Source organism: Calidris pugnax, unplaced genomic scaffold (assembly GCF_001431845.1).
Source record: "Calidris pugnax isolate Ruff unplaced genomic scaffold, ASM143184v1 scaffold201, whole genome shotgun sequence".
In the NCBI taxonomy this organism is placed as follows: domain Eukaryota; kingdom Metazoa; phylum Chordata; class Aves; order Charadriiformes; family Scolopacidae; genus Calidris; species Calidris pugnax.
In genome coordinates, this window is record NW_015090933.1 from 479,191 (window position 1) to 501,478 (window position 22,288).

At 41.2% G+C, this 22,288-nt stretch overlaps 1 protein-coding gene across 5 annotated transcripts in view; it reads right to left on the bottom strand.

The window, feature by feature from the left end:
- Window positions 1-22,288, bottom strand: part of VGLL4 (vestigial like family member 4) — a 118,690-nt gene that overhangs the window by 8,756 nt on the left and 87,646 nt on the right. For 3 of the 5 annotated variants that reach the window (XM_014951699.1, XM_014951700.1, XM_014951698.1), the window contains one exon: window positions 16,972-17,161. In XM_014951699.1, coding sequence (XP_014807185.1) covers window positions 16,972-17,161 — 190 coding nt within the window. Of the gene's footprint in view, window positions 1-9,815; window positions 9,861-16,442; window positions 16,571-16,971; window positions 17,162-22,288 lie in introns of those variants that run through there. The other 2 variants (XM_014951701.1, XM_014951702.1) reach the window with 2 other exon arrangements.

The window sequence follows — 22,288 nt, forward strand, 5'->3', positions numbered from 1 at the left end:
AAAGCCCCCATACAGGGTGGGGGGATGCTCTGCCATAGCCCTGCCCCGGGAGTCAGGGCTGGTCCCACAGCATTTAAGTGCCTTTTAAGACCCTGTAAACTTTCAGACTCAACAACATCCTGTGGGAATGGATTCCACAGTTTAAACTACATGCTTTGTTAAGTACCTTTTCTTTTTCACCTAAAATCTAATAGTTTAGTCTGTTATCGCCCTGGTTCTTGTATTAGGAGAGAGAAAGCCATTGCTCCCTGCTTATCATCTTCACATCACTCCTGAATTCATCTCTGTTCAACACCCTTTTTTCTCCAGGGTACTACTTTTTCCAAATAAAACCTGTTCCGTATCTTTGTCATCCTTGTGGCCCCTTCTCATGCAAGAGCTAGAAAAGCTGTAATCTTTCTTGAGATGAGGGTGCAGATCTCTGCTGCCTTCAGGAGCAGGACCTTTGCTGAACTCATCTCAAGTCTCCAGTGCTGTTCTTCCGCCTGCTTGAGAGTCCCTTGGTTGTTTAAATTTGAAATCTGCTATTGCTGCCTGAATCAAAACTCATTTATCACGGTACAAGTTAGGGTTAATACGGTACCAGGCAACCAGTGACTTGAGAACCTCGGGACACAGCTTACTCTCTATGCCAAATTCCCCTGACATGCTTAGGAGGGAACAGCCAACAGAATAACAATACAATTTCTAACCCTTCAGATGCCCCCGCTCTGCCCCCCCACCTATTGCTTCTCGCTTTTAATTAATTACAAATTAGTAGTTGCAGATTAGCAGAACTGACCATAAAATCTAACTTTAAGGTTTCACAGCTGGTGCTCAAGATGTTCTCTGAAAATCATGTGTTTCTTGAATCCTCCTTTATAGGTCAGATTTAGACACAATAAAGCAGCACTCAAACCACCAGGAAGTACATTCTCACAGTGCTACATTTCCATCTTTTGCCAGCTTTGGTACCATTTCCATTCACCAGCCGACTCTGCAGTATCAGCATTCGGAAGAAAGAAGTTTAGAATTGCATTGCCCTGAGCTAATGACTGATGCAAATGTGTGACTTAGCGGCAGCACAACAGACTCTATATTTAAAGTACAGTAGCCCCATCTTGAATTACAGTACTGAAACGGCCACTGAACGCAGCAAACTAATCCTTCACCACCCCTTAGGAAGCAAGCATGGGACTTCATAAATAGCACGCCTTTGCAGACTGTTTTTGTACCTGGACAACAGCCATTAGATAGCCTGGGAAATAACAACATGAAAAGAGGTTGCTAAAATCATTGTTCAAGTGATAAAGGCAACGCCGCGTGGATGTGGCTCATTCTTCTTGCTGCAATGCAGTATCTTCGGTGGCTGCGAGCCAAAAATCTTAGTTTTCAACTAAATATTATCTTGTCTACTACAATTTAAATAACCGTTTGGAGGCTGCAACACCACATACAGCTCCAGTAGATTCCTGCTTTTCACTGCCTCAAAAACCCCCCAAATCCTGTGCAGAATTATTGTATTTTAATAAGCACAAGCTGATTTTCAAAGGAAAAACTTTGCTTCCTCCACCAAAAATACTTGTAAAATGAAACAAAAAAAATGTAGCTGGACCAGTTGAGGGGTTTTTTTTTTTTTTCCTTAAAACTGGGATAACAACAACTTAGTGCTGCATTTATGGGGGGAAGGAGGGAGGGAGGCGGGGCTCTCAAGCGAGCAGTGATGAACAAACCTACTGAAATTCCCAAGCAAAAGAAATTTTCCATTTTACACAACCGCACCTATTTCACTCTTCCTCACTTTTTGTTTAAAGTCATAGCCCTAAATATTGGTGAACTGGTAGTTTTGCTGAAAATAATAATAGAGAAGTGAACTTTTCTGCAAAGATTTTTGGAAAAAGGGACCAACAAACTGAGAAATGGGATGAGTCTGAGGCCAGGAAGCACAGCACAGTAGGCAGACCTTCCCTAAAGATACCTAAAATTATTGAGTTATCTCAATAATCTCAGCAGACCACACCCTAGCCCTTTCTGTAGGCAAATAATTCCCTCTTCCTAAATTAGAACAACTCCTCTTCCGGGCAGGGAACAGTTTATACTCCACTCCTCAAAAATCCTCTCCTGAATTCATCTACCTCCAACTATGTAGTCTTAGCAAAAAATTTAAAAACACCTGAAGCTTCTACTTCCACATCAGATACTATTTTTTCAGAGCCCAGCTGAAAAATTTACAGCACCCTGCAGAATAGTAACATGATAGCTCTGCCCTTGTGAAAATACACCAGCACTTCTGAGTCCCTCCTATTTAAATATAAATAGCAAATCCTACAGACATCTGACTCCACTTGTAAAACAATTGTACATAAAATTATTTATAGAGTATTCCTCAATTTCATATCATGAAATAATTTTAGTTTAAAATGTAACTTTAAAAATAATTTTCTATTAGAAGCTGAAAGTTTGTTACAATTTTTTAAAATTACTATTATTATTGAGAGAAGTCATTCTTGTTTTGATATTAGATGCTTTGTCTGAAAGGGCAATCAAAATTGCATGTCTTTGAAGATAATTATATTTCACTGAAGTGAATTAGCATAAAAATTCCAGATGGACTGAACAAGTACAGAGCCGCATCCCTTAGTTCAAACATAAAGAGCAGAAAATTACAAAGAAGGATTTCTGACCATGTTTGAAAAATAATTTAAAAATATATACTACAAATAAATCCAGCTGTCCAAACAGCTTTACCATCCCCTGACTTCACTTTGTCTTCAAAATCAGCATATGTAACTCTGGAGTCCATCCTCAGTGGTGAGTATGCCAGTGCATCTCCACTGGCTTAAAAAATAACTAGCAATTAATATTGGCAAGAACCTGAGCAAACATGAGGCAGCGGGACGCTGTTACATCAGCCAGTTAGAATACCTCTAACAGAGGTATTCGAGCTACTCGCAGGTAACCCATCACCCTTCTAACAGAGGTATTCGAGCTACTCGCAGGTTTGTCTTACCAAAATTATACACCATTCCAACCTTAAATTCACTTCTCCAACACTTGAGAAACAGACATTGTTTTCCATGTTTCTCCCCAATGAATCATAACCGAGGCTCCAGCACTTACCAAGCATCATGTGCTCAGATGGATGTCATACCAAAACCACACACATCCTGACTGTTAGCTGAAAGTCTGCTTCAGTTTGCTTCTAAATAATGTTTGTTAATTGAAAGCACTGTTTCAGTCCTCCTCAGGAACCAGTTCAAAGGTAGCTAAAATGCATTGTTCTTTCTTAGTATTTTTGGTTGTTGCACACCCTTTAAAGGCGGCTGTTCTGTTCCCTGGCACAGAGTGGCGGTAATTCACACTCATCCTACAGGAAGAGACCCAGGCTGCCAGCTGCTTAAGGAAAAGGAAAAAAAAGAGGCCCACCGAAGGGGACAGTTCTGCTTGCACTCACTTCCAGCCTGCAGATCCTTAAGGAACAGATGCCAAAAGTATTACTGTACCTCCCAGTGAAGAAATCACAGACGTTTCACACTCCCTTTGGCAGAAAGAGAGCTCTAACTCGAAATGGTTGTACTGTAGGAGTGTGTTTCACTTGCAGAAAGAACAAGTATCCACTTAGTGCTTTTACATTATCATGTAAGACGTTTTCTTTACACAAACCCAGTGCATAATATTGCTTAAGAGTAAACTTTCATTTGTGTAACCTAATTCAAATACGATTTTAAGATTTTCAGCATCTTTAAAATATTTGTTTTCTAACATTTTTATGTATTTACTCACAAAATCTTAAGTCTGAAAGCGGACAGCTGCTTTAGTTAAAGGCTACTGAAGGATTCTTGTTTTCTAACATTTTTATGTATTTATTCACAAACTCTTAAGCTGCTTTAGTTAAAGGCTACTGAAGGATTTATAATCCACTGATACAAAGTATCTTCTCCACATGATGGAGATCATTTCCTACAAAAGTAGCTAGTTGCATACATTAATTTTGTTTCTGTGAGGTGGTAAAGCAAGAATTTAAGGTGACATTTCAAAAATACAGTGATATATATCCAGAGGGAAAAATCCTACGTTTCGCTCAGAATTTTGTAAGCAATCCAAATTCACTAAAAAAAACCCTAAACAAAACCTGAAAGCATTAGCAGTTTGCTCTTTGAGTGTCAGCCAATTATCTGAAGTATTCATAACATGAAAAAATACTCCAAACAGCCCAATACGTTCTTCAAACCACATCTCCTTTGAATGGCTGCCACCTAAATACATAACCCTTTTTCATCCCTTTTTACTAGCTTTATGCTTCCCTGTCACTTTGAGTAGCCTTTTCCTTTTATGGTTTAATACTCAAAAAGCTTTCAAACAGGCAACTTGCGAGAGATTATTGTTTTTGCAAGAATCCAGAGTCTGGACATCTGATACCGTTTCCTGAGAAAGATAAAGAGTGCATCCCCTCCCCCCCTTTTTTTGCTGTTATTTAAACATTATTTGTACAGTATATTCCCCCCTCCCCCAGACATTGTCTGGACAAGCTAAAGATGATGTTCAGGCCAACGCACAGATAAAGCTGAGGGCTGATCTCCCATTATTGCCTTTGCAAGAATCCAGAGTCTGGACATCTGATACAGTTTCCTGAGAAAGATAAAGAGTGCCCCCCCTCCCCTCCCCTCCCCTCCCCTTTTTGCTGTTATTTAAACATTATTTATACAGTATATTCCCCCCTCCCCCAGACATTGTCTGGACAAGCTAAAGATGATGTTCAGGCCAATGCACAGATAAAGCTGAGGGCTGATCTCCCATTATTGCCTTTCTCCATGCAGCACTAGAGCAGCTCTGCCTCCTGCTCTAGGGCTCCAGAAGAGCTCTTGGCTAGCCAGCTGGCTACAAAGTGGCTCTGTAACCCAGGCCTGTAGCTGGCAAATCCGCCATTTCATCCCCCATTCAAGTGTGGCTAACAAGGAAAAGAAACAGGTGGCCAGTTCTCCACTTTCTGCCTCGGGCAAGAAACAACTCAGCAAAGGCACCCAGGATTTTGAGCACTGCCTCCAAGCTTCTCCAACCACCAATAATTTAACTTAACTCTTCCCAGAAAAGAACTTTCGTTCTTTTGAGTTTTTCAACTTGAACACCAGGCCCAGTTTGGAGAACTGAGCATCATATTTACACAAGTTCTTTCAGAGCTTTCAGAAGTACGCATGCACCAACCCTGCCTATTCTCCTCTGCTTTCTCCACTCCTCTCTAATCAGAATTCTGTACTTCCTGCCCTTAAAAAATTCTTGAAAATTTTTTTTCACCTTAACACTACAGCCAATGGAACGAGCTTCAGGATGAGAGGTCAAAATAAAACCATTGAAAACACACTAAGAAGAAACAGGATAGTCTTACACATAAACACACGTAGGTCAGACTTTCTATACTTATCCTCACCAAAACAAGATTTTCAGAGATAAAATCTTGGACCAGATAGTTACTTGCAAGTGTAATCAACTGGGAGAACAGATTTCACAGTAAAAGAAATACATTTCTAGTAAGCTGTGAAATGCATAAAGGAGTGTCCCATTACTGCCTGCACCAAGCAAAAACATTCAGATACAGAAGAGCTTCCCCTCCTGAAGGCTTAATATTCACAAGTACGAAAGAATGCAAGAGAACCGCATGATGTAAGACCTTAGTTAAACGCCAAACCCACAAAACTGAAATCTAAATCTAATGTACAGTAAAATCAATTAACACAATCTCAGATCCTACTTACATTTTCTCACAGGATTTTTTTTTTTTTTTAATGTTTGGCCATTTTTTCTCCAACACTCACAGGACTGTTTTGAAAGGTAGCGCTGGTTGCTTTGTAATGGTAATCAATCACTCCATCCATAAGTAAAACTCTGGGATTTATTAAATGAACAATTATGTCACTGCTGGAACACGTGCATGCACATACATTCCAGAAATGATGACAAAGTTACCTTAACTGCAACAGGTACAGACTGCAGGTTAACTGTAAAAATCAAAACCTGTAATTCAACTTTACTGAAAAAAGAAATTACCCTAGAACCTCTGCTCACTAATTCCTCTGCTCTGCACTTCTACTGTCTGTTCCCTCAGCTCCAAACCTCCTATGTTTAGGTTCTCATTTTGTTTTCCACACCTGATGGCTCATTTTAAACTACCGTGATTTTTTGAAGTGGCTTTCTGTGAGGCCATACCTGAGATGTAAACAACAAAGTTTTAACATATCATTAATATCTGGAAAAATCTGAAATGGTAAGTGATCTCATTAATTCTGCTGAGGTAACTGTAAATATGAATTAGTTAGGAAAATTAAATAAATTTTTAAAAAGTCACAGCTCAAAAAGTGGAGCTGGAACATTTCGGTATTATCGCAACAAGTATCTAGGTATAACTGGACATTGAAGCGATTATAGAAAGTTTCCTAAACCGCACTATGATTTGTGGAGATTCAACATAAGCCCATTTCACCTCTTCAAAGCTTTGTTTAACTGTATCTAGGTGGAAACCAACAGCTGAGTACAGCTCCCGTCAGCTCTGACTGAGTTTTCAAGGAGCGTGGACAAACACTATTCAGGCTCCTGCCAATCGCATTAGCCAAAGAGAAACTTTCTGGTCCTCTAACCTGCAACGCGTTGTCCTCGCTGGTTTCCCTGTTCTAACTACAGCCTAACAGCCTGTCAGAGGAACAGCACGTTCCTTGGAAAGGACAAAGGAGATGTAACCAAACCTTTTAAGATTTATCTGGTTCAGCCACCTCCCCATAACTCACTCTCCAAAGAACGACAGTAGCTCCAGTTGCCTTTGAAAAACCTGCATAATGCACTAGAAAAATGTGCAAATGAAGAACTATTTCTGCCAACTGTGAAGACCAACTGTGAAGACACAAGAGGTGAACGTTTCAGAAGCTGAAGAAGGCTCTGGAAAGGATATGGTCTGTCTGTAGAAGACACTGCTACTACATTTTTAGAGAAGATAGCTTCAGTAGAACTGCAAAACTCAAACATACCAATGCACACCTGAAACTCAATCCCACGTTCGCCAGGCAGGACCCAGAACTAAGGTTTTATTTCTAGCTCAAAAGTCAGACGTCAGAAGTCAAGATACCATCGGGGTGCTTGAAGGCACAACCACCTTATTCTGAGAAAGTCAAATGAAGCCGGTGAAGCGGAGCAGGGCCTGCCAATGTTCACATCTGGAGAGTGAGTCAGGCTACTGCATATATTGGGACGAACAGAACATGATCTAGAAAGACAAGTCACCACTGGAATGGAAACTGCAAGTATCCGCGCAGAAGCGTGAACTGTTTCATGTCCATAAGGCACTTTGAATTGTTTGGAGGGGAGAAACATCCAGAAAAGCAAGCGATAAAAGATGAGGTTAAAGGGACACTCCAAACTTTTCCTAAAACTTCTAACAAGTGGGAAGGAAAATTTGACAGTGTAAGGAAAGAGCAAAGAAGCTTCCATGAAAACAGCTAGAAGGTCAGAGGGGTTGCTGGAAAGATTCAGAGGCAGCTATTAAAATGATTAATTTGTACCCACAAGTGCAATGCCCACCCAAACACCTCTGGCAGACATTTCCTCTTATGTTCTACCAATTCATGTGCTGGGTCACGTGCAGCTTTTATAATTCAGCCATATTAACATCTTTTTGAAGTCAAACTTGGCACATGCAACAAACCTTTTATACTGAGTCACTGGAAAATACTGTAAAAACTATTTATGATCACACAGAGAAAACTACGGGCCAACGTCAGGAGAAAGCTTGCACATGAAATAGATGCAGCAGTGGGTCATGTCCTAGTGCAACAAGATTAGCCACATACATGTGTGCTCAATATTGCCAGGGTACATCAGTCTGTTCTGCAGGCTCTGGGCAAACTTGGTGGTGTTGAAACTCAGTGGTGACACTGTGCAGAACTGTTAGAGGAAATAAAAAATGGCAGTTACATTTTCTTACAGTATTTTCTGGGTTGTTCCTTACAGTATTTTCTACTTTTTTATTTGAAAAAAAAAAATACTTTCATTCATCACTCAATGCCTGTCACACAACAATTTTTGTGTAAGTGTACCCACTTAAGCTGGTACCCCAGCTTAACTCAATCTGTGAACCCCAAATTCTCAAAAGTTTATGGGATTCTATTTAGTTCAATCACATAAAAGACTGCATCAGGTAGAATCTTACAGTGGGGGAGCACATTAATCATTTTCTTCAAATAGATGATGTGGGACATAAAAGATAAACAAGAATGGAAACTTTATTTAGTAAGAGCTTTAACACCACAAGCCAGTCTCTGAAAATAAGGTCACAGTGCTAGAACTAACTGTGTCAAATTGTCAGGAGATGGGATTCTACAGCTTGCTTTTCCAAGCTCAATGGTTCTTATGAAAAAGAGGGAAAAGGGCCTGGATCATTAAAGTTTGCAAATTATGGCCTCTATCCATCAGATACACAATGTAACGTCAGCTGATGTGAAGCAGGAAAAGCTGAGGAAGCACATCAATTCACTTTCAGACAAATTTCAAAAATTCTAAGAAAAGTCAGGCATTAGACCTTTAGACTGAGAACAGTGTTCAAGTAACTGGTTTTAAGAAATGAGATTTTTCATGGACTGTTTTATAAAAGGAGTAAACGTTTCATTAAAAGTTTATTGAAACTGTTTATAATTGCCAATAAAATCTGAATTACTGGAACCTCTGGAAGCACTATAAATACAGTAACAGCTTCATTGTATTTTGCACAACTACTCATACCAACATAGTAAAACAATTCCTTTGAAAAGCTGATAACCAACCCAGCCACAGCAGCAGCAGCAGCAAAGTGTGTTTGAAAGGGTACTTCTGCAGTTAAGGCGCCCAAGCTAACCATCAAATTCTACAATCAACAGCGTCCTCTCACAGGAACTGCTGGTTTAAGGGAGACTTCAGTTAGAAAAGCAAAATTACAAGCACAAAAGTTTGGGGGTTTTATCCCCCCCCGCCTTTTTAAAAGACTGATTTATGCACAGTAAAAGTTCCTGATTGAAAATCTGGTAAGAAGATTCAGGAAGCATCACTCCTTATCATTCAGACAGCGAGAAGCCAGCCACGTCCTCACAGCTCAAACACACGGGCCACTAGCAGCTCTGACAGACCAGGGCTTTAAAGAGAGGGCTTTGACAGGCACACAGCAACCGACCTTAACTTGACTGTAATGTGCGACTCCTCCATGATTTACAGTAACCGTACATCTGTGCCACATTAAAGACTACACGAAGCAGTAATTGGAGTGTGGCTGAGACTTCTCCCCAGATGTTTTGGGCCGTTTTTCTCATGGCTGACCGAAGCCGTCCCAGCCGGGTGCCCTGTGCCCACCTTGGTGCCACATCCAGCTCCCGGGCATGGGCGGCCCTGCAGGTACCATCAGCCAACAAACCCGCTCTCTGCTTTCTATGTTCACATTCCAGGGTATTTTAGGAACAATATTTACATTGTGAATGAGAAATCTTGGAGAGCTGCTGAGCTGCAGAGTTTGTTTACAGCGTTCGCCGAGTTATGTAAGAAATTTAAAGGAGGCCTCGGCTGCAGCCAGGCAGTATGGCCATGGGTATCTCATTTAGTCAACATCCCGGCAACTACAAAGCACGGCGGATTCCAGCAACATTTTCCACTGGGGGAAGCGGTGGAATAACTGAGGTCAAACCCTTTCAGCCTTCAATGGCGGCAAAGCCCTTTTATTTCCCCTGTCAATTTTTTTTTTTTTTTTCCCTTTCAGGTTAAATCCTCAAGGAAAACCATCCCCACCCCCTTTTCCCGGGCGCGGGGGCCGCGGTGCAAGGCCCGGTACTAACCTCGGGGTAAGCATGGCCCGCTCCGGGCGGAGGAAGGCGGCCACCTCCCCCTTCCCCCCCCGGCCCGCCCGGGGCCTCACCAGCCGGGCGAGCGGCTGAGGCGCCGAGCGCGGCCCCGCCGCCTCGTCACGATAAGAGTCCCCCCCGCGCCGCGCCGCTGCCCCCCTCAGCGCCGCCATCTTCCCGCGGGGAGACGGCCCCGGTACCACAGGGGGCTCATCGGCGTCGCCCCCCCTCCCCCGGCATTTTTGGGGGAATCGTGAGGAAAAAGCCCAACGCAGGGTCGTTTCCCCTCCGTTTCTCCACGCTCCCCTTCAGAGGAGAGACTGGGGAAAGGGCTGGCTGCCGGTCAGGACGCTGGTTGGAAAGGTAAAGATGGCCAGGGAGGGTTAGAAATAGCCAGAGGAGTATATTTCCCATTTCAACACGAGGAAATAACGCCATGGATTCAGAGTCAGCACTCGGCAATTTTTGCAGGAATGAGTTAAAGCCAGTTTGCGTGTTTTTGTAGCGCCTTACAGCGTGAGGGAAAATGAAAGGAGACTGTCCAGGCCAGCACTTCCAGTCTGGGGAAAAAAATTCACTTATTCAACCAGAAATTAATGTAACATTTCATTCCAAATCTTACCCTTATAGAGTCATTGTCTATAGCAACCGTGTCCATAACATTCTAATTCTCAAGAGCGCAACTTTCTAGCAAATGGTACATCTGTCAAACTGCAGGAAACATCTGGGAAAATGGTTAAATAAAAAGAAGTGAGATTAAACCTTTGTTTCCATATGGCTAGGATATACATCTAGAATATGTTTGTAAACGTTACTGGTTCTTCTCTTGCCTCTTGCTTAGCTGTCGGAGGTTTGGATTGGGGCTGTGGAGAGAGGATCACTCAGGCAATGCAAAACCCCATTGAATGAAGACAAAAAGCGAATGAAACGAAACGAAAATGGGTAAAAATGAAACGAAAATGGGTAAAAAGCCAACACCAGGGCCCGAGGGCCTCCTTGTCAGCTCCCATAAGCAGGCGATGCCTTGTGCCGGCACTGGCACCGCTCCGCAGGGATGACACGGCTTGGTCCTTCCCAAGGAGCCCTGAGCCTTAACCTCCTACAGAGGGTTTATGCTCCTTCACAAAAGAAGGAAAATGAAAGTGGAAAACATGACATCAAAGCAGAATTCTGGAGCTCACTAACCAAACCTTTCTGTCTGCAAGTGGAGACACCTGAACTAACATGGCCTGATTTTTCAAGTGCTTGAACATAACACTCAAATTCTGACGGATCAGGGCTTTCTGTGAAGGACTGATAAGCCATCAATGGATTTGTAGCCCTGAAAGTGTTCGTAACAAACATTTCACATGTGCTTGGCTACATTTGCCTGAACTGAAAGGGACTGGAGTAGTTTTCTGACTTTCCCCCTTGGATAAGAACTTCAGCAAAACTCAGTGTTAAATATTAACTCACACACATTTGCTCTTTCAAGTCTGTCTCTGAAGGTTCAATTTAGCGTACATTTGTTGGAAACAACTTAAGAATCATTTTATGTAGCGTGTGATCTCTGTTAATAAATGAGAAAATACATCTGATTGATTTGGTCCATCATTCAAGCAATGCATATGAGGGAAAAAAAACCCAAAAACAAATCAGGAAAGGCAGTTTGAAACCTGCTCTGTAATCCTTTGTCCCCTTTAATCAACAAGAGCCACATTGTCCCAGTTCCACTGGCAGCACAGAGGATTTCAGCTTCAACAGGACTGCTTTGAAAACACCAGGTTAATCCTAAAATACTTCAAAGGCATATTTGTGCCAAGAGAACTGAGTGAAGATGCCTGCAAGCAAATGAGAGACATTTGTCTCTCGGTGTTCTGAGTGCTGTGTGTTGGGTTGTGTTGTTTTTTTTTTTTCAATTCCAATTTGTCACAATAAAATGACAGCATAAACATATTTCTTAATACCACATCAAGTTTGGAAGCAGAAAAGCAGTAGTTAGGAGCGAAGAACTTTTCTGAAAACTCCCACGCTACCTCTGCAACCCAGTTCTAAATCTTTTCAAGCCCTGCTTGGAGCTGGAGCCAGGCTCCACCACAACAGGGACCTGATCTTCTGCAGAGTGTTTCCACCTGGCATTCTCAGCTGGGGACAGGGAATGATACGGAGGAAGGTGACACAGTCCTCCTCTAATATGGAGCTACTACAAGCTTGAAGAGGACACAGCTGGCCCTGGCTTTAAGCAGGAGATTGGATGAAAGGACCTCCTCAAGCCTGTTCTAACCTGAATTGATGCTCTTCGAATCCAGGTAACTTTCAGGACAGCTTAAAACAGATTTTTTTAAAAGGATGCCAGGGGGATTTCTATTATAGTGTCATTAAAGTAAGCAAACTCCATTGGATATTCATGGTAAGAAACTTAAGATACACGGCAGGTTCCAAACTCCAGGAATCTACCCTGGCTTTATAGATCAGAATTGCCAAGATTTTTCACTGTAACAAAAGTGAAGACACAATCTAGAATTTGAAACAGAATTTGAAACAGGGTCTGTATGGTTATGTCCAAAACTAAGTATCATCTTATGCGATACACATTAAACTCCATTATTCCTACGTAGACCTTGATTTTATTATGAGAAAAAGCCAAGTTATATAGTCACACAAATCAAGAGATGATTATTCCTCAGACATTTAGCTAGCAGCTGAAAATTTTTGCTGTAAGATTATTTCCATATAGAAATTATTTTTCATTGTGATCCTAATGCCACCAAACCAAATGGGAATTGTGACAAAGAGACTGCATTATTCATATGTAGACCTTGATTTTATTATGAGAAAAAGCCAAGTTATATAGTCACACAAATCAAGAGATGATTATTCCTCAGACATTTAGCTAGCAGCTGAAAATTTTTGCTGTAAGATTATTTCCATATAGAAATTATTTTTCATTGTGATCCTAATGCCACCAAACCAAATGGGAATTGTGACAAAGAGACTGAGGGGAAAATATTCCACTCGCCAGCCTGCTTGTCCCAAACCAAAAATGCTAACTTTCAGCCTGATGTACTCAAAACAAAATGATTCCATGATCCTATGAAAAGTAACAGTCCCTTCCAGTACAAACTCAAATAGCCAGTTGCACATATAATTTTATCAGTAACACAAAATCTGAATCCTTTTGAAGATGTCAAGTGACATCAATTCACTTTAAGGTTAAATATAGTGATTTGATCCCACAATTTGCTAGCGCACAAACTATTTTTAAAATCACTCCGCCACAACTATAAAGTATTAGCCATCACTCTCCCTTGCCCAAAAGCAGCTGAGAGTTACGTATTTGCTAGTTCCTTCAGAAAAATCAGAGAGGCAAAACCAGCCCAGTGTCACTTCTTTAAAAAAAAATTAAAATGTTGAGCTCTTGGCATTTACTCCTTTTCTTTGCTACTTGGCAAACAAAATGCCATGAGCAGAAGAAACTCCTCCGCTCCCCGCGCAGGCTCTCAGGGCAGCGCTGCCGCCCGCTGGGAAAAGGCTGATGTCAGCTCTGCAGAGCTCCCTGCCAGGAGAAGGAGGCCTTTGTTTTCAGCTGAACTGTGAAAATGAGAAAATGCCTCCAGCCTGACAAACAAGAAACCCACATAACACAGGTCAGGCCTGAGACCTTCGCTTAAAGGTACAACACACTTCATTCACGTTCCCCTTACATCACAATGCCCAGATCGAGGTAATTTTACACGGGAGTTGCCATGAAATGCTAAATTCACCTTGGAAATATAACAAAGCAGCTCCATTTGTTAAGTAAGACTGGTACAGCTCTCCAGCCACTTTACCCCTACATAAAGTGCTTGTACTTCTTACATAAATCAAGCTCCTAATTACTCTTCTGTAAATCAAGGTGATTTTAGTGAAGTCATACGAAAACAAAGGCATGTTTCAACTTGAGGCTTAAAATAAGCTTGCTGCTTCTTTACAAAGCACCAGAAAATAGAGTACGGTACAAAAAGCACATTTACTTCAGCAAGATTATACTTTAGCAAATGCATTTTAGGTAAAACATTTGAGGGCCATGCAAGGAAGCGTGAAAACACAAATGAAGGAACTTCACATTACAGTGCCTAGGTTTTAATTTGGGCTGGAAGTATTCATCCTCCCCATGTGAGGAGCTTATGGGTGTAATCTCTGTGACCCCAACAATACAGAAGCTTTATAAATACAGTCCAGTACACTGCCCTAAGGCAGGCAGTTTCATATACTGATTTTTAGAAATTAATCCACAGGGTCTCAAGTATATTTTATTATCCTAAAGCTGAGAATTATCTCCTCTGAAAAACAGAGCCTTTGATAAATTGTTCTTTGCACATGAATTCCATTAGGTATTATAGAAACACAGTCGGATTGCCAGGGTGGTTGACTTGCTCTACTCCAGAGACTGTACTCCAATAGTTGTGTTTTTCCATGATAAAAGTAAACATACCCAAGTACAACTCAAAGATGACACATCAGGGAGTTACACCTGAGCAGGGAATATCTCAAAGCACTCAATTTCCAAACAAAAGGCTGGCATCACGGGATTGCTACTGAAGTATCCCAAGCATGCAAATGGATTCATTCCAACTGAAACACAGTGACCGAGCTGTGAGGCTGCTGGTACCCAAGAGTTAACATCCAATTGCTAACAAAAGGTTCTACCATTTATAATGAACCGCAGCACACAATTCTTGTCCCATTTAATTATGTTCCTAACCACAATATGCTGGTGTTAAGAGGATGAATATACAACTGCTTCACAGTTCTACCAACGCAATCACAGAGACCCAAGTGTCTGAACAAGAGCTACTCGCGGTTATAAAGACTTCTGTCTTCCAGGCACTGGCTTCCAAATGAAAAAGATTTGCCCATCTGGACATTTAACACAACTGAGGATATTCAGCCAGGACTTAAACACCACTATGTGGCAAAGGTGTGCAGTCTGTAGCCCTAACTAATATTGACTCGGGCAGCTATGCCCAGTTTTTGTGTCACCAACTTTTTCATCCTATGCTTTCAGGGGACTTTGTCCCAAAAAGTTCAAAATACATAGGCTCTAAACTTTAGAGTCCAAATCACAAAAATGTCTTTGCTATCACCAGAGATACCGTGCCATCTAGTCTCCATGTAAGGCTCCACATCTATGGATTTGGTTTTCTAAAGTGAATGTTGTTAAACTTGCACTTCTAGAACCTCCAAGTCACCACACAATGTGACTGCCATTATTGTGTTTCATAAAATATTTCTTTCCCCAAATCTACTGTCTTCTCCCTAGTGCAAACAAATCAAGCTTCTACAATACACTTCCCGCCTCCAAAACAAAATTTTTAGGGCAATTCAACAAAGTTGGAGTAATCCATTTCTATTGTTAAACCAGAACGTCATAATCCATAAAAGAGGGAAAATATGAAAAACATTTGAAAAAATAACCTCATTGGTGGTGGCAGCAGGGAAATGAGAGTAAAATTCAGATAACATTTATGACCTTTTCTGATATATCTGAAATATACACATACTCAGTTATTTCAGACATATCAGAAAAGTTTGAGGTTTTGTAAAGTTCAGTCGAAAGTGTATTTTCATACGGCCAAATCAAACTTACAAAATAAAGTAAGAAAATGACGGCCTTGAGTCTGTTATTTTGGATTACGATTCATCTGCTGTAGATGGCTTAATTGAAATAGATTAGGTCCCACGACATCACCACTAGCAAGACAACCACTGCTTTTTATTATAAGACGAAAAGATGTAAATTTAATATACAAACTCACAGAAAGAGTTAAAATGTACCATACTGGATGAGTAAAAATGTAGCATACTGGAAAAGATCAGATAGCTTTAAAATACATCTAAGGGATTTCATGAAATAACTGCCTGTATCTTTTAGTTTTGAACCTTGGTTGCACGTGAGTCTGTTGGTTCAGACTTCAATATTTTTATGTCCTCCACTATATAAAGTGTTACAATGTACGTAACTGCCAGCTGTGTTTTATTTCATCACTAGCAAATGAGCTTTTTAGAAAAATCACACCTTTTCCCACAAAGTTACATAATAATTCAAAAATGCCATAAACTTCTTCAGTTGTCTCATGTACGTTCGCCACAGAAACGCAGGTTTTGGTCCTTTCCAATACCAGCACTCTCAGCTCCAAGGCAAGGCTGTAAATAGTTAAGTTTCCAGGGGAAAGGAGGAGGTATGTTGTAAATGAGAAGTCTCTCTCTGCTTGTGAGCTTTTATTGTTTTGCATTACTTCAGCGCTGGATTCCTGATTTGTAACAAATTCCAAGACTGCAGACTGCAGGCCCAGCCTCTGACTAACACTGTGGTGATTTATTTGAGGATAAATACCTCCGTCCGCATCTTATGAGCGAACACAACAGTGCAGAGCAGCGTGGAATGCGGGGAATGCAGCGGCTGCGGGAGCTGAGGCAGCAGGGAAAGGCGCTGCTATCGGCCTGCCCTGGGCTGCTGAACCGCTCCCGTCGCTTCCTCCGCTCAGGAATGACAGGAATTCCCTAAGCCTGCGCCTCATGCCAACCAGCCCTGCCTTCCCAGGAATGAGAATGGCATCTGGTGATTACCCAACACATGCACCTCGCTCATCAACACCTTACCTGGGCGAAAAATTCCACATCTGACTGTCAGCGCGGCGGCGGTGCGATCCTTTAAGTCATGTTTAGCAACAACTGCAGCTTGCCCAGTTGTCAAGGCAGACTGGGAGCAGCTGGCTCGCAATCTCCCCGGCCTCAGAAAAAAACGCCAAGCACTTCTGTTTCCCCTCCTCCTGCTTCCCCACCCCCATCGGCAGGGAGTACAGAGAGCTCAGAATCAGGGGAAGTGAAAGGAGGGGATTGCGCAGAACAAAGGAACAATACTTTAGGAATTGCAAGGTGAATGCGTATTTTTACTATAAATAGTTAAAGTTGGGCTAATTCCTGTTACTTCATGCCGTACGAAAACAAAAGAAAACAAGGAGTCACCCATCTAATCACACCAGCCTTTGTACAGATCTTCCGTACAAACTGGAACAAAGGACAAACCCAGCACAAAGTTTTAGACGCGGCCCGATTTGAGCGCGCACAAAAACCAAGAGGGTAGCACTAAACTCGAAATTACCAGAGGTAACAAAAGCAAGGCACTTACAGATGCGGATTGAACATCCGACTCATTTTAGAAACGTGGTCATTTTCACAGTCTAGCTCATCATCCCCTTGGTCCATGCTGAGCTTCCTCTTGTTGGGACTGATGGGAGGAGGGCCCGTGCGATGGTTGGTGAGCGCGGAGGAGACGGGCAGAGACTGCATCCTGGGCTCGCCTCTTAGGGCTGCCTCACCTGCGGGGAGAGGACAAGTGAGAACGAACCTCTCAGGGAAAAGAGAGGTAAAAGAGCACGCTCTTTGAAAACGTTCTTGCAGAAAAATTTGCCAAACAGATGTCAGGTCTGCACAGGCGCATTTAGCATGGTTGTAAGATAAACGAGGCATCATAAACCAAACTTTAATGCTTCATGCTGGAATAAACAGTTGAAAAAAGGTAATATGAGAGGGGTCAACTCACCCCAGATGATCTGAAAGGTTGAGCTAACGCTCAACAGCGTTTTTATTCAGAGGCATTCCCTCTTACAAGCTGCCATTCCAACACTGAACTCTCATTACCTCATTCTGCAAAGCATGACTATTCGCAATGAAATACGCTTTGTTCCTTTTCTTATGGTTGTGGTTATAAATTCCAGGGCTGCAGTTCACATTTATGCCAAATATTTAAGATCTAAAACTGAATAAACGTTCAAATTCTCAAACGATTCCTTTTACAAAAAGCTGTCCAAAACAAGCTTGTCTAGTATATAACTATGCAAGGTAAAAATTAGGGGAAAAAATGGAAACTTGCTGATGGAAGTTTTAAGTTTGTCCTTAGATGTCCTTCTCTATACTTCTAAACTATGTTTGGAGCAATGAGCAAAATAGCACAATTCTTCAGCACAAGAATCACAACATTTCAATTTTAAGAATGCTAATTCTCAACCCGGCAGATAGGTGGTAGAATATAGCAGATTATAAATGAGATTATAAATTTTATATAATCTGACACTTATCAGAAAATGCCATTCGCAGCCTTTGGGAGCTGTGTATAAATGATTCCAGAAGTGATACAATTAGCTCACGCATAAACACATTCACATATTGTTACTAAGCAGGCATTAAAGTCTGACCACAGCACTTTTCCCATTTCAATTAAATGTCTCACTCAATGTATAGCCTGAAGCACAGTACTGCGTTTCACCAGCAGTTATGGACTTTACTGGAACTCACATCCCTACAGCCACAGGTCATATTTAGACCTCAGAGGAATTTAAAGATGTTAAAAAATGCTTTTGGGGCTTCATAAGGGGCTTGGAGAGGAGCTAAATTAACCAGGGTTACCTATTCTGGTAATATGCCTGAAATAGCCACTTTTGCTAGAGTTTAAAATTTGTATTTTTCCTACACTGCCAGAAGCATTTTGTTTTTTACATGGCCATAATTTCCAGAACTAAAATTAGGATAAAGTTAACTCCATCTACAGTCCTGAGGTGCCCGACAATGGAAATCTTTGTACACCACCACACATTTTCACATCATCGCCGGGGCAGATGATTTATAAAATGTTGCCTTAATTCCACACACGACAAATACTATTTTGTTGGAAAAGGAACGAGTGAGGAGAAAACCTCCTGAATGTTTACCAGTAAAAATAAGCATTTTGCCAATTTAGTCAGCATAATATAAACTAGCAAACATACACTGACCTATAATACACCACAAGTCATGATTTCTATTAAAGACTCTGGCACCAAATCTAAATAGGAACTTTCCATCTCAGCTCTAAATAGTAAAAACTCTGCTCTACTGCAAATGCTCTCAGACAGACACCCAGACCCTCTCCTATTCAAAACAACCAAAGTGTTAATTGGGAGGCTCTCCACAACCACTCTGGTGTCACAAGAGAAGCTTTTTGATAAAATACCTCTCGTGTGAAACAATCTTCCTATCAATAAAATTTCTGCATTTTTAATTCAGCCTTTGTATTATGCCAGTAGAAACCTCCACCTACGTAGTGTTCGCATCCTAAACTTTAGAAGTAAACCACATCATACCTGTTCCTCTTAGTGAGTAATCTCCCTCACTTCGAAAAAAATAAGTTAACACCAATGTCAAAAGATAAAACTTTCATCAACTAAGGTTTGTGATACTTTCATCCCACCCTTATGCAATCACTCTTCTCTCAGCAGCATCTGAGGTCACTTCTGAAGACTCAAAACTCAAAATTCCATTACAGGATTTACAAATTCCATGTAGGCACCAAACTCCTACTGACTTCTCCTCAGCAACCCCTGACAGGAACACAGGCAATATAAATATCTGTGTAAAGCTAACTCTGGTGTTTATGAAAGACAAAAATCTCTAGATATTGTCCGATTTAACAAGTTAGAAACTTTTCCTTTTTCCCAAACAGCAGGTAGGAGCCTGATACTATACAATTACCTCAATGGGGTTTTTCTTTAAAAAAAAAACAAAACTATAAAACTGCATCTTATTATATGTACAAAAGCATTTATATATTAGCTCCAGATTGAGTACAAAATCTGGTAAAAAGGCTAACGCTATTGTATGTTGGAATTTAAATTATAAAACTGCATCTTATTATATGTACACAAGCATTTATATATTAGCTCCAGATTGAGTACAAAATCTGGTAAAAAGGCTAATGCTATTGTATGTTGGAATTAAAGAAACCCATACTAAAGAAATTCAGCAAAGAAAGGAATGGCTTCTAATACAAGCCTGTTGAATTTGGCAATGCATTTTTCTAATTGTAAAGTCATGTGGTAATTATGCAGGGGACACCAAGGCCTGGAAATGGACATACCAGAACTGCCTGGGGTATCTGCAGCACCACAGGGCTACAAAATCTGGTAAAAAGGCTAACGCTATTGTATGTTGGAATTAAAGAAACCCATACTAAAGAAATTCAGCAAAGAAAGGAATGGCTTCTAATACAAGCCTGTTGAATTTGGCAATGCATTTTTCTAATTGTAAAGTCATGTGGTAATTATGCAGGGGACACCAAGGCCTGGAGATGGACATACCAGAACTGCCTGGGGTATCTGCAGCACCACAGGGCCACCTGGCCAAAATTAATCAAATTAACACAACTTGGAAGAGGTGGCAGCGGTAGAGCAGGTAGGTGCAACAAGAGTCTTACACCCTTAATCTCTTCCAGGAGGGGCCAGAAGACACTGCTATCTCCTCATGAGAAGATATAGGTGGCCAGTGCTCAGCATCTTGCATAGCCCACCCTGCAGACCAAGGCAAGGAGAGAAGAGCAGCAAACAAAAGAATCCAGAGAACAGGGTAAGAGAGAGAAGAAAAATACCTCTACATTGTTTACAGGCATACACTACAGGTAGGTGCAACAAGAGAGAGCTCTTACACCCTCAATCTCTTCCAGGATGGGCCAGAAGACACTGCTACCTCCTCACAAGAAGATATAGGTGGCCAGTGCTCAGCATCTTGCATAGCCCACCCTGCAGACCAAGGCAAGGAGAGAAGAGCAGCAAACAAAAGAATCCAGAGAACAGGGTAAGAGAGAGAAGAAACATACCTCTACATTGTTTACAGGCATACACTGTATGTATAGATACTGTATTTGTACTGCACCACAAGTTCTCATGTGGTCTCTAAGTTTGATGCTTTTTCTTTAAACAAAAAGGCAGCTTCTTTCCCCACTACTTTCCTCCTTACCAAACTGGAATTTAAACCGGAGAGGGAGAAACCACAGCAGAGTCTACCACACAAAATGCTGTTTTACTGACTAGATGTGTCTCCCCCAACTGACCACGCTCCATGGTAACCAGACTCGCATCACACAGCTGGCAAGACAACACTCTGATAAAACAACTGTGTTTTATAAAATTCCCCAAGTCCAAACTCCAGTCTTCAAAATTCATTACTGTGACGGCTTGTGTCTGCGCTGCAACTGAGAGCAGAGATAGCAAACACATTTATTGTGCCTCTCATAATACTTCTCTTTGTTTCAGTAAGCAGCTGGTGTAAAGCACTCCAGATCTGCTGCTTTCAGATAGTTCTACTTACAGCTACTCATACTAGTCTCTTTTTTTTTCCCCCCTCTTTTTCTTTTTTTTTTTTCTTTTTATTAAAACTGTTCTGCAACATGATAAAGCACAGACAAGCTAAACAGAGATAAGGCCGTGACGTAGTGTCTGCCTATACAGCAGTAGTTGACAGGAGTCCGTACAGTCAGCAAGAATGTTCTTTATTTTAACCACTTACCAGCCGAAACTGAAAGTGATTCGAATTAACACACGCAAACTAACTGTTTGTAGAACCAGCAAGGCTCTATTCAGACACCTTCTCTGTAAACAGTGGATCTTGGGCACTGCTTGCCTTTGTCTTGCAGCTCAGTCTCTGCAATCTCCACGCAATGCAAACATCACAACAGCAAAAGTCATGTTTTCACAAGTGTGGATTTGATAGCAAGACACCAGAGAAGTCTCAAAATATGTCTGAGAACTCCAGGAGTTACCAGAGACTGGGAAAAAAAAATATACACTCTTTTGGCAGCTAGCTTCCTTCCTCTCTGACCTAGCAACTCAGTATGGGCTGCGCTGAGACATGGCTACCATATCCTATTCCCCCTCCCAATTTCCTCTCTCCCGCTGGCTACTGTTAATGCATAAAATCTGAGCATTAATTACGATCCAGAAATGAAAGGCTCCGTCTTTCCAACTGAAGATTGACATGATACAGACCTCAAAACAGATTGAAATACAACTCCTTGAAAGAAAATTCCAGCATTGCCCTTGCCCATTTTACTTTTCTCTTCTGCATCTGACAAATGGATTTGTCCACAAGAGTGAACTCCTGACACTTTTCTTAAGTTAGGGAAAGGGAAAATAATTAAATAAATAAAAATAAACATTTGTTGTGGTGTCTATCACAGGGTCCTTACCCTCTACAGTCTTGGATTGAATGATCGTGACCTCAGGCCACTCAATTAATAAATAAAATCATGAGCATGAGAATTTAACAGACTTTAATTAACATGCATTACACCTTTAATTACCTTTTCCAATACCTCTATGCAGACAAACTCTCATTAGTCAAAGGAGTTGCCTCATGTTCTTAGGGCCAGACATTCCCAGGAATCAGTAGGGCAGTTTTCTCTGCTGATCCAAGATCAAAATTTAGCCCTCATGACATATGAAAAATTTCTGCTGAAAAGCCAAGACATTCACAAAAGCTTTATATAAAATGAAACTTGTTCTATTTTCTATTCCTATATTCTAACAATCATGAGATTAAATTGCAAATAGATTGGAATGAATTTATAGACTATTGCATGTTTTCTTCCACCATCTCAGACACAGAAGTCAGCCTGTGCCAACATAAATTGGGATAAA